Source organism: Choristoneura fumiferana, chromosome 9 (genome assembly GCF_025370935.1).
Source record: "Choristoneura fumiferana chromosome 9, NRCan_CFum_1, whole genome shotgun sequence".
NCBI lineage: Eukaryota > Metazoa > Arthropoda > Insecta > Lepidoptera > Tortricidae > Choristoneura > Choristoneura fumiferana.
The window spans coordinates 12,213,440-12,227,213 of record NC_133480.1 but is presented as its reverse complement, the minus strand read 5'-3'; the positions used below and the strand labels follow the sequence as shown (position 1 = coordinate 12,227,213).

General features: G+C 36.8%; 1 protein-coding gene across 1 annotated transcript; it reads right to left on the bottom strand.

The window, feature by feature from the left end:
* Positions 1-421: 421 nt before the first annotated feature.
* Positions 422-12,589, bottom strand: Lnk (SH2B adapter-like protein Lnk). The gene is made up of 5 exons (XM_074092422.1): positions 11,707-12,589; positions 9,982-10,213; positions 9,215-9,408; positions 8,439-8,627; positions 422-3,734 (listed from the first exon to the last, which is right to left on the bottom strand). The coding sequence occupies exons 1-5, from the start codon at positions 12,403-12,405 to the stop codon at positions 3,609-3,611; spliced, it is 1,440 nt and encodes a 479-aa protein (XP_073948523.1). The 5' UTR covers positions 12,406-12,589; the 3' UTR covers positions 422-3,608.
* Between the last annotated feature and the right edge of the window lie 1,185 nt (positions 12,590-13,774).

The window sequence follows — 13,774 nt, the reverse complement described above, 5'->3', positions numbered from 1 at the left end:
AAATGCCAAATCTTTTTCCCGCGTCTATTATCTATAGTATTCATGATTGTTCTCAGTTGGTTAACCATTCTCGAAACTTCCTTTTTGATCCTTTCCATCCAACTTAACCTTTAATTCTCCTCCAGGACCAGATATTAAAATCTTCCAGTCTTGCCCTAGCCTTCTGTGTCAGTGTTCATGTTTCACATTGACAGCAATACTCCAAATATACCTACACACTAATCGGAGGTCTCTTAAATTGCTTTTGCATGACAAGATGCGTTAAAACCTTAAACCTTGGTCTATGTTTTCGTTCACTTTTTTCGACATAGGTACGCTCTAATGCCACGTAAAGATGCTCCAATCTTGATTGTAGGTATGTAATGTACTTCAACTCATATTCCTGTGGCAATACTAATAACGACGAATAAACAATAAAATATCACAATGCAAAATATAATTATATTTCATATACCAAAATTTTACATACACTTACGTAAGGAATGTATAATTATTGTGGTAAGTATGCATGTGTACAATGTACATTGTTCGGCATATAAGTATAATGTATAATTTTTACGTCTGAGCATTATCTTGAATAAGCAGAAAACCATACTATTTTAACGGAGTCTTACATTCAGACTTTTATTTTTATAATTGTCAAACATTTGTTAATACTTAATTTTAATTTTGATAATTTTACTAACACGTTAACATTGTTAATAAGTTAACTCGTGCATTTCAATTCCAACAACATTTAATTTAGATGGGTGCATCCAGCAGAAATAACTTGGGACCAATTTTATCAGATTCGTAACAATTTAGCACTACTTCATTGTTTTACAGTAAAAACGACGGACGCTTTGTCAGGCAGTGGTGTTAACTTTCTGCTAAATGCAGCCATAATTGATATTTATTATCCTATCCTATTTAAATAACACACGCAACGATAGTCATTCTATCCGTCTCGAGGGACCAATTTACTTCAATGCTTTAACAATAGCTGTATTTACACGATAATTATATACCATTCAATTTATTTAGTTCGTAATTAACTGCATTGATATTACACTAACCCCTGTAGGTGTATCCTATTATGTAATGACTAGATTTTATATGCTTTGCCAGAAACTTCGTTTCTTTTCGGCAATGAACTAATATCTTTCAAAATATTGAATATCGATTTTCGCTAATTTGTTTAGACACATTGTTTTAAATTTCCGTGATGAATTCAAATGAGCACGCGTTTAATAATATCTGCGTCGCGTTTATGATTGATTACTTATATTCATAACCCGTTATCAGTGTTGCAGATCCATTGAAACTAAGTCATAGGCAAACCCCATTATCATGCAGTGTTGCAGAAACATTTGAAACGCTAGGGATGGCACTGCACATTTTTTTTAACATGTACCTAGGAATACACGATTTTACAAGCTTTTATTTAGTTTCACCTGTCCCGTTGTCTGTCTGTCTGTAGTCAAATGTTGCAAGTTAAATTCGACCAACTTTCAGTAGTCGGATTGACTTGAAATTTAGCATACTTATTTAAATGCGTGGCAATACAATAATCTGGTAGTGATATCCTGGTAGTCCAGCCAGGATCGTCTCTGCAGGACGGAACTCTTCAACGGTTAATGGCATCGATTTGAAATTTGGTATGAAAATGTAGTTCGGGTGACAATGCAAGTAAAGCCGACAAAAAATGCAGTCAGAAAAAAAAACTTGTGTTAAGAATGAACTACCAATAATGGAGTTTAAAAAAAGAATAAAATCTCTTTTGATTATGGGCTGAAAAGAGGGTTTATTTTGTTTTAAAACTAAATATATAAATAAAAAAGGTGCATCAAATTACATATACATACATATACTTGGTTTGGATAGGTATTTAACTATAAATGTAAACAAAACAACGTCAATGTCATAAATATTGAAATTCCCCCATTAAAGTATCTAAACATTTACATTTCTATTGAAATACACTAGTCTAGTTTGTATTACAATGATAGATTAGTAAAATGTTTAATATCTTTAAATGTAAGTACCAAATCTGGCAGCTGAAGTTTTTTTACATTTAGTTCAATACCTATCCAAACCAAGTCTAGGCATAATGCTAAATAAAATATGTGCAGTGCCATCCCCCCCAGCATTTTGAATGATTCTGCAACACTGATAACGGGGTTCTTATATTCTTTTTTCCCCCCTAGTTTAAACATCGTTACAAATAGCCGTTTAAACATGCTGAATACAGATAAATTAGTTTAACATACACAGCAAATACACCAATACCAAAGAAATTATTTTATATTTGGCTAAGCCTTATTAACTAAATTGACTTATAATAATTATAAGTTAATAAGATAATTACTCTAATAAGTACAGTTATCAAATAAATAACACCACACAATATTGCACAAAATGAACCACAAAAGAAACTATTGCATTTCACTTTAAATTCTAAGAACTTTCATTTAAAATTAAGCAGCAAATGTAATACCAAAAATTTTGCTGGACAAAAATATAATATCAGCTACAAATCATTCTGAGAGTAAGGATAATTGAGGTCTAAAAGTACAGCAGTTAACACGCAAAGTGCTTTCAAAACATTCTGAGAGTAAGGATAATTGATGTCTGAAAGTACAGCAGTTAACACGCAAAGTGCTTTCAAAACATTCTGAGAGTAAGGATAATTGAGGTCTAAAAGTACAGCAGTTAACACGCAAAGTGCTTTCAAAACATTCTGAGAGTAAGGATAATTGAGGTCTAAAAGTACAGCAGTTAACACGCAAAGTGCTTTCATAATTCTTTCAAAAATTGCCTAAGCCAGAAGCATAACCATAAAATACACATGTACTTTAATACTTGCAATGGCAACTTGAACACAAATAAAACATCGCTGAATTGTCCTTTCCCGTATTTAAATATGTAGTTGAAACTCGGTGCATTTAATTGAAAAATTACTTGTCGCTTTCAGAACGCGAGTTTTCAAAAATGATATTCAATCAAATTCAGACCAATCTTTAACTATAAAACCGCGGCTTCAGATATGTACAATCAGTCAAATATGTGGTCTACCACCCTAAAGTTAATAATCGTTTGTATTGTCATAAAACAATAATGCCAATAGACGTGTCTGTCAACTTGAAAGTTGAAAGACCTATTTCTTTGATAGGAACTTGTTTAAAAATTGATAGACCACTTATTTGGTTGATGGTACCTTATAATCGCAGACAAAACCATTTCTGTCCAATTGGATTAATTAGCTACTCCAACTAGTTTAATTGTTCATACATACATTCATAACAACAAGGTTACCGTGCTAGTTCTTGTCCAAGACCTAAAGCAATGTATATCCCTTTCTTTTACTTTTTAAGGAGAGCAAAAGGGATGGATACTTTATGCCCACGAGAAACGTAACTTAGCAGCAACTGTAGTACTGCATTTTTTACACAAAAAATACCCTTGATTGACCCCTATCTCACCTGGCGAAAACTGCAGATGAGACCAAAGGTAACAGCCTATACTCTCTTAGTGCTGAAGAGCTGTAGTTTGTATCTATCCGAAAATAAAGACATTTCTTAGCAGTTCGCATTATGTAAGATGAAGCGAACCGGTGATTTAATTTCAGTTTACACGAAGGTGTATTGGTTGTCGACGGCCCTTATGTCGTGGTGGGCGGCTCCAGTGGCGACCAGCAGTGCCTCCAACTCGGCTCTGTGCATTCTGACGTCGCTGCCGTGAGAAACGATCCCGAGCTGTTAAAGAAAAAAAAATGTTAAAGGAAAAAAAATGCAAAGTGGTCCATTTAGCTCAGAATGCTCGAAGATAGATCTATAGATTTGTTGAATTAGTAGTTATTCATGTCCAAATCTAAAATATAATAGGTGCGTGTAAAAACAATCGTGAAATCATCCAATACAATAAGCAAAACAAGAAGCCAAATAAAAAAACACAGAACACTTACCAAACACAGAAAGCACGTTCAAAACGGCACCAAACCAATACTCATAACAAAAAAAAACTGCAAATAAAAACTAAAAGCCATTCCACAGAAAAATCTTTAATAATAAAATTTACAACCAAGAAAAATTACGTTTAAAGCTTGGAAGAACATGAGTTCGATTTGTACAACTTACTTAGGTGTTATTTATAAACAGTAGTCTAAATATAAATACGAATAAGTAATTTATTTATGAGATAAACAGTCCTCTATCAATATTATTAAAAAGAGTCTTATTCTTTTTAACATTTTGGCTTACATTTGTTACTCAAAACAAAATGGATGAAACGAAAACCTCTGGCAAGAAATAAATGAGGTACTACTACTAAAATTTACGAATTTATGGATGATGCACTAAAAAACACTGATATTGATATATATGTACAAGACACCACTATCACGACTGCAACAGTGAAATGATTCAAAATGACGAAACCAAATGTATTTTTTCAAGCACAATGCTTACAGAAACATTTACTATCAACCACGAGGCTTTTCACTCCAATACGGACTATTTACGATATAGATGTACGACTATTGGAATCTAAACTATCCAGTCAAAAATTTAAAGCCTCACATTGCTTTGTTAAGATATATGGCTAGTTAATATAAAAAAAAACCTTTAAAATTGTTCCATGACAGACTTACACATATCAAACTTATATTAACATATTTCTTTTTGGGCTGGAGGTTAAAATGAAGTTTAAGGACTATGTATGCTATATCGCTTGAACCAACAGACGCTTTCATTTGTTCAAAATGATACGAGTCAATCCTCATCGCATGAGGAAGCAGAAAATGTATGAGGTGTTGCAGATGTTTATGGCCGGTGGTGATCTCTTACCATCAGGAGACCCACTTGCTCGTTTGCCATCCAGTCGAAAAAAAAAGGTGGTGTGAAACCACTTGCATATTGGTAAACTTTATAGGTTTTATAACTTATAATTTTATAATGTATACCTTGTGTATTTGATTTGTTTCACGACAAAAATAATAGAAGCGCCCAATGGAATTGATATTATCTGTTTCTTGTCTGTAGCTAACCATCGTAGAACGTTTTAAACGTGACAAAATGTTCGATAACATTGAAAGGCCAGTGATTGAAAGGTAATTAATTAATAATTAGTAAGTGGAAATGCATCGGGTTAAAACTATAAGTATACAAAAAAGACAACTCCAAACACAAATTTAAACATCAATCTTAAAATCATTGTGTTCCTTATTTTATGCAATACATTATACAATGTACCGTTTTTGTGATATCAACTTATTTCTACGCCAAATATCACCTATTGATATTTCATCAATTAAAACTTAATTACAATAACATAAATAAGAATTTACAAATTTCACAATAAATAAAATGCATATTTAGGAAACCACAAAATACTACAAACAAACTAAATATTACAATTTCAAGTTTGGTAGCATACACTCTGCTATAATATAATAAAATTATTTATTTAAAATAAACTACACTCCGTGAGCTGTTAAAGAAACCTTCGGATTTTAGAAGGATGCTTCGGGTATTGACGATGACACGCGATCGTGATATGCGGTTCTGTTCCGTTATCAACTTGCAAAACTTTTCAGTTACCGTAAAAAGTTATGTAAAGAATAACCATCAGTACAAAATAAACCTTACTGTAATAATATTACGTTTCTTTATCTTTTTCTAATTTTAATACAATATGACTTTTTGTCATGATACAAATAAAACAAAATCAGCATTTTCGAATTTAAATATAGAACACCCCGCCTTAACACACTACTTTTATTTCGAAGTATATAGAGCTGTTGTTATACTGTATCTACTTCTCATGGGTATGTCAAATGATTTTTTTTGGTCTGCTTTCGTTTAATATTTTTTAATGTAGGTACTTTTCGAAATCCCCGTTGCTCCTATAACTCGGTCTTGAACCTTATTATAGTACATTGTGTCTTAAGGGCGGTAAATAAGGAATTACGAACGAGAGTCTATTAGAAGCCCGAAGTCGAAGACTGAGGGCTTTAATGAGTCGATGTTCTTAATTCTAGTACCGCCCGTGCGACATACAATGTTTTTCATAACATTTGCGAGTAAAATTTTATATTTCTAAAATAAAAAATACTTCTAATTGTTCCAAATATTGGCGATACCTTGGGCTGCGCTTTTGGCAGCGCCGCCCTCCCCCTCCCTCAGCATGTGCCTGAGCCGCGTGTGCATGTGGTCCTGCTGTGCGCAGCAGCGCGCGCAGCACCATCAGTACGGGCATTTACTCATTTACCGACCTTGGGCTTTATGACAACCAAATTTGTACGCGCAATGACTCATTTACCGACCACGGGTTTCATGACAAGCACATTATGGTCGAGGGTTTTATTTGGGGGGTTGCAATCAAGGTAGCCTTCATGTTTTGACACTGTTTACGAGCAAGTGTGATGAAAAAATATTTACGATTAACATTTTTTTTGGAACTTTCAGCTTTTTTACAAAATATTTATATACATTATAAACAATTTCCTGTGATTGGACATTTACAGAAATACCCTGTTTAAATTGACTCCACATGGAAATCAGTTTCCGAAAAATAACAAAGTAAAGAAATATGTAAGTGGTGATTTTAACTGCTCTATATAAATCAATGAAAACGCAACGAGTGCACTCTTCGCGTGATGGATTGCTACTAAGTCAAAAAGACAATTGTCATTTTCTACTAAAGAATCCTTCCGATTTCCCCCGAAACCCGAAGGTTTTTCTAAGAGCTCACGGATTGTACCTAAAATGCATAATCAATATCAGATCATAGGTTTATATTCATTGAAGTACTCTGAGCAAATAGTAAATTGATTTTCTTATTTAAAACAAGAACTGGATAAAGCATTTTTGATGTACTTTCAAAATTTGGAAGAAAAAGAACAACCGTCAGATGAATATACGCGGATACTAGTGATCTTATTGCCCAGAAATAAACTTATTGAGATTTAGACTAAAACTATTTAATAACTAAATTGCAATGGCAATTGTGCTTCCGATAACCCGAGGGTCTATTGCGTATCGTTTCTGGCACTCGCAATCACAATCAAATGACAGTTTTCGCATACAAAAACTGTCATTTGATGATGATCGCGTATGTCAGAAACGTTAGACAATACGTCCTCCGGTATCCTAGTAAACTGATGAATATCCAGATCCAATCAGGGACTGAGGCTTGTGAAATAATATTTTGCGTTGGGCAAGTCAAACCACCAGAGTTCACTAGCTTTCAATGTAGAAAATAAAATGAAATCGATGAACACAGATTCAACTTGTTTAAAATAGTTGGACCTAAAACTGCCCACAAGTTGCAACTATCGCAAAACATTAAAGGCACAAACAAAACAAAGAAAAAAGATATAGGAGCTGAATAAAAATTGTTAAAATTAAATTAAATTGATAGGAAAGTGAATAGAAGATTGGAAGATAAGAGTGAAATTTTCAATTAATATAATTAAACTTGAATCGTTTAATATCCCAATAGACAGGCATACAGAAGACATGTAAAACAATGTACTTACACGTTAAAAACCATGCAATAAAAAACTACAATGCATTTCTATTTGTTTCATAGCTTCTTTTGCATCCGGTGGGAATAATAATTGTAAAGTTTAACTTTCCTTTTAGATTTCCAAATTAGGCTAGGTATATAAAACAATAGCATCCGTAACAGCGTTGTCAGACTTAACTGAGCAAATTAAATGCACAATAACTATAATCCGACCATTGCCTTTGTTTTGTTGGCGTTAGAATAATCTTATGACAAGCAGCATTCACCATCAGAAAATTGATCATTTTGAAACACTGAACTACACAATATCTTACATGTTAGTCAGATGGTTAAAGCTTAGATAGTGTATGTTTTGACGTCAGAGTTTGAAAAACTTTACTATAGAGCTGTTAAATTACTCCTTCCATGTAGGATTTGAGTGTGACGGTCCAATAGTATCAGATCTTGATAAAATTTAGATCGGATCCCATTACATATTAATGCCTCCGTTAAAAAAAAAAGCAAATTTAGGCCAGATGAATTAAGGTCCCCATTTATAGTCTGCTCAAACGCTTGATGGGCGTGATGCTTACTTGTGGGTTGGCGTAGCAACTAACAGTACCGTCAGAGACTTAAATTGAACAAAACAATTGAGCGTTTCAACTGCTTCATTTTCGTGGTTACTTTTTATGAATGGGCTGTAGAATTTGATGACATTACGATTATTTTTTAGACGTCCTGTACTTCTACTTAAGATAACCATGATAACCTGGATTTTAGGATTAGGATAACCTGGAAACTGTACCAGAATCTTCTACCATGTCAACAAAGATGTGTCCATGAAATTCAAACGGGATAAACCCTCGAAGAATAACGTACCTAAATTCGTATGGCGGATATCGTGAACATGCTCAGTACTAAAGGTCTAAACGCTACATGGTTGTGATGCTCACTTGTTGTCGGTTGGCGTCGTGGCTGACGACGAACTCCGTCAGCGTGACGTCGGCGGCGCCGCCCGACTCCAGAGGGATTGGGTTGGCGCGGAAGTGTTCCAGCATGTCGTGGACGTTGGGAAACCAGAGGTGCTGGACTCGGCACTGACCCGTCTCGTTAAGCGTCATCCGAAGATGCTTTGCGCGACCCTGGAGACGAAAATAATGATAATTTACTGCCATAACTTAAACTGACAAGACACTCTTGCAAATTTTATATTACTCCTTTAGTAGGTAAGGTGACCCGGGGATATTGTGTCTGAGCCGTCTGATGGCGTTCCTACGACGCCATGTTCTTCTCGGCCATTTTACGTTGTGTTCGCCAGAAGACTGTCTTCACACAACAGACATGAACATGGCGAACATGGCGTCGTAAGGACGACATCAGACGGGTCAGATACAATATCCCCCAGCTATAATAGTCTCGGGTCACCTTAATGTAAAATTTTCAAGTGTGTTAAGTATATTTTCTTAAAAATTTACACCTCAAGACTTACGTAAATTGACTGAAAACCGATAATCTTTCTCAGTGAACTTTAAGAACATATTCAAGGGTATCCTTTTCGACGCCAACGACCCATACGGTTCCACGCCTTGCGCCACGCATATAGAAACCTGGCGTATGGGTGATCTCTTTGTATTTGACGTTGTGACGAAAAGGTTAAATTTTTTTGACGTATTGGTTTGAGATACGCGCCCTGAAGTCCAGTAGCGTTCACATCACCACACAGTCTCACCTGAAAGTTGAAGGTGAGTACATATTCCCCCCTCCTGGTCTCGCTCTGCCGCACGAGGTAGCAGCCGTGCGCGCCCACGCCGCCGGCCAGCACGAAGGCCGCGGCCGCCGAGCGCGCCAGCGTGCCGTGGAACCACGGCCACTCGGCCAGCGACACGCGCGGGGACGACTCGCACGCCTCCTCTGCTATAGAACCTGTATGCAAGTGGAAATAGCATTAGGGAGGGTCAATTCCAGGGCAGGCAGCGCTATTTTAGTAACTGCCTACCCTGCTGTCTACTCAATGAATGCCATCGAGCAGGCATGTTAATATTATACTCGGGAGCGCCAAAGTTCGCATACTATGCTAGTCATACCGTATTTTTTGTCCGAATCATTGTTGTCATCATTTTTTTCCCACTGAAACTTTACAATTTGCTTAAATTTTTAAATGGTCATCCTATAGAAAACTATAGGCTTGTTATATAACAATTCTGAAATGACAAATGATTTTTCTGACAAACATTACATTCAGACTTCTAATAATATTATGCGAGCCGATATGAACCCATTATACTCATATAGTATTTGTCCAATTAGTGGTGTAATCTTATGCATGTACATGTGCATACTACTCAATCAAGCAAGGGTGTTAATATTATACTCGTGTGTATTCATCCAACCAGTGGTGCCTTCAGCATGCATTGGGTTAATTCCAGGGTAGGCAGCGATAGTTTGCGCCGCAGCACCGCGTTGCAGTAATAATATCTAGAAGATTCACTCTAATACCTAATTCAGCCTCTTCAGGGGTGTCAGTAGCCAAATCAGCATTGCTGGTGCTCGCAGGAAGGTCTCTTCTTGGCGGCAGATCTGGAGGAGCTGGTTCCGGCATTCCGGGCAGCGCGTCGGGCGGCGGCTGCGTCGTCGGTGCTGCCCTCATACAGTACTTGATTGTTGCCAGCCATGACTTCATGTCGTCTACATCTGCTGCTTCTATTACATATTCCATGTTGTTGTCTGCCTGTAATATTTAATGATAAAGATTAGATTAAGCAAATTTTTGGAGAATGTGGTAGTTTTCTACTTGACATGTTTTCTTTTTTCTTTAAATATATACATGTGTAATGTGTGATCATGATCAGTGAAAAAATACGATTTTCCTTCCAAACCTGTCTATGCAAAAGTGACTTCATCAGGGTGTCAACTACAAATCCAAACAAAAATCCCTGACTTTCCCTGACCACATTTCTGAATTTCCCTGACCAATCAACTCTGTACATATCAAAGCAGGTTACATGACATATATATATGACTCTTATTACTGCCCAAAATACTAAGCTAGATCCGATGAAGGGAATTCACTGCACACAGTGTGTTTTTTGTTGACTGTTTTTATAGTGCCACTCTTTAATAAGTCGCCCAGACTGGTGTAAAAATATCAAGCTAAGCTTTGGGAAATCACAAGTTTTTTCCCTGATGTTTTGGATTTCTAGCAAATTTCCCTGATTTTCCTTACCACCTTGAGCTTCCACGACTTTTCCCCAGAAAGTGGAGCTTCTGTTCAATAATTAAGCAGTCCAAATGATATCATGCCTATAATATACTGTCATAAGGCTGCATTGGTGTTGCTTGTTGGCATCTCTGTTGCTTGTACTAGAAATATGATTGCATCTCTTTTAACTATGCAAATAATTCAGGGCATAAGCCAAGTGACTTGAAGGATTAAGTTTTAATATTTCACTTACATTAATAAATATAAATATCACAGGCCACTTGACATCAATTGAACAAGTCCCAACTCAAGTAAAGCTTGCGTTATGGGTACTAGACATTGGATAAATATACTTTTTTTTTTTCCCTCTGATATTTTAACGAGGCTTTAGCACACCAAATGTGACTATGTCAATCTCATGGGGAGCCTCAGATATACACCACACTATAGACAGATATTACACTCTCCCTTGCACTGAAACCACGTCTCTGGATGCAAAGGCCCATCCAATGAATCTGTAAATTCACATCGCTTCTTCTGAAAGCGGTCAACTGAGAATAAATATACTTAAATAGATAAATACATATAAAACATCCAAGATTTGTGAAAACATTGATATCTTTTTATACAAATATCTGGCCCAACCAGGGATCTAACCCGAGATCTCGAGATTTGTAGTCAGGCTCTCTAACCAAGGGGCTATACGGAAAGTCAACTATTTTTGCTATCAGCATGATCAATACAATACCTAAGTAAACTGTCACATTATTTTTACACAGATCAGAAGCATTAATGGTAATATTGATGAATCATTTCAATAAAAATACTCAACTGTGACAATATAAACATTCATATCAGTAACTTGGTAATTAAAGAAACGGGCTTCTCAATTGTGTCATAAATTTTGAGTCATTGTAATAACAAGAATATAATTAATTACTTTAACATAATTTAAATGTGTCATCCTTAAAGAATGAAACTACTTTACAAGAAAATGGTTTATGTATGTTTGAATACCGTACCTTTAATACAAATGTGTTTTCGTGATCTGGCATTTCTAGAGCAGTTGTCTCCCTTGCTTCTGATATGAGAAAACAAAACACACCACTTCTTGGTTTTTGAGCTTTTGGAGGGGAGTAGAATTCCAGCATATAGCCTCCAACAGTTTTTACTAAGGCTAGTCTACACTTCTCCCATTTTTGGGGACCCGAAGGTTGCTCCAGGCTTTCGGGCGTTAAATAATTAACCAAACCTTCTTTCCTACATTCTACAACTATTTTGGCTAGTTTAGTCTTACTCTGTTTGTTCAAATTCGTCGATAATTCAACCTCATCTGAATGTTGTTTGTGAAAGAGACCTTTGCCTCTTCTCAAACCTTTGAAAGATAACCTTCTAAAGAATGGTTTGTGCTGCGTTTTGGGTGAATCTGTGTCTTCGGAATAGTCGCTCTCGTCGTGGCCCGTGTGCGTCCCATGCGTGCCGTTTGGGACCTTGTGTTGCGCTTTCAGTTTACCAATTTCTATCTCGAATTGCTCAGAAAAACAATCGACAAATTTCTTCAAGAGGTCCTTGTGGGATACCCCGGTTCGGGCGGTGGGGTCTACGGGGCCGGTCTGCACGTACTGAAAGCAAGCCTTGGCGAATTCCTGAGCGGCGGCTTTGGCCTGACGCTCGCAGAACTCGACCCATCCGTCGGGATCTCCGTCGGACGGGCCCGCCATGGCTAGCAGTTTCTTTAACAGCTCCACTTGGATTTTATTTTCTTCTTATGGTGTACACAATAACACTGCTACAATAATTCAATATTTCACGATATCTTATCTACTTTCATGATAATTTCGTAATCAAAATACTCATTCCGAATGCTTCTTCACAAGCTTCACAAGTTTTCTCGCGAAAACAAGTTTTGTTGCCACATGAAAATTGAATATAACAAGTAACGAATTACAAATGAGAATAAAATCAAGATAAAATATAAATCACATACCAAACTTTTCAAAAATAAATGTTCATAAAATGATAATAAAAGTTTACTAATTGGTTAATTACTAGAAAATATATATTCAAAACCTAAGCCTAGATTAAAGTAATAATCTTTAAATCTGTACAAAAAAAGGAACTTTAAATCTTCAAAAAAATCTTTAAATTTGTACAAAAAAAATCTGTAAAAATGTAAATTGTATTTTGATGACAAAAAAATACTGCCCTCTAGTGACGAATAGTTGAGAAAAGATACAAAGCTACAAATAATCATCCTTAGATGGCACTACAAATGTATCTGTTATCTTTACCCGTTTAGTTTATCAAACTTTTGAGGAATCTTAATTTGGCTTTCGAGTGACAACCGCGAATAAGAATACGAAGTATGTCAGGCCCTCAGGTCAGACCATAGTGAAATAACAACTTTGTGAGAGTTGCGAGCAACCGTTGGATGCAAGTGGCGAGTTGCCATTAATTGTGGCATTCTAAGTGGAGTCTTCCCTCCGGCTGATGATGATGAAGGGCAATCGAATCGCTTCTAAACAGATTCTCTGTGAAAATGTTCTAGCTGTTGAATTTACAATGAAATTATTATGAAATTTTATGCGTATGAAATTAAGGTTTGAGATTGCAGGTGTTGCTTTACATCGCCCAGCATCGCGTCGCCTGCGACGGCTTCTGCTGCTCCCATTTCATCTCGGGTGCAAAAGGATTCCTACGCGCAGGCGTCTCGCGGCCCGCCGCGCCGCCCGCGCCCCTTTAACTCTGCAAAGGGAACGCAGGAACAGCCTGCGGCCGCCGATCAAGCAGCGCCGAAAGTAATTGTGAATGATGATGGCTTCACTCCGGTTGTAAATCGGAAACGCCGTTTAAAGCGCAATCGCAATCAGCGTGGGACCATTCCTGCAGCGTCGTCCTGTATCTAAGCTGCAGTACCGTTGGTGAACATCTACCTATCGCGGTTGGACACGAAGACGACGGAAGAGAAGGTCTTCGAGCACATCCGCGAGGCAGCTCGGGGTCGGTTGAAGGGAGCCGAGGTTTTTATCCGCCCGCTCGAGTCTAATACAGCCAACAATTTTCGCTCTTTTAGACTCCAAGTGCCGGCTA

Bases quoted from the DNA above. Each gene is read 5' to 3' on its own strand.
- Lnk (XM_074092422.1), bottom strand. From the start codon at position 12,405: ATGGCGGGCCCGTCCGACGGAGATCCCGACGGATGGGTCGAGTTCTGC. The intron at 9,409-9,981 runs GTATTAGAGTGA...ACTTGCATACAG, and splicing joins CCCTGAAGAGGCTGAATTAG to GTTCTATAGCAGAGGAGGCG. The intron at 3,735-8,438 runs GTGAGCATCACA...TTTCTTTAACAG, and splicing joins ACGACGCCAACCGACAACAA to CTCGGGATCGTTTCTCACGG.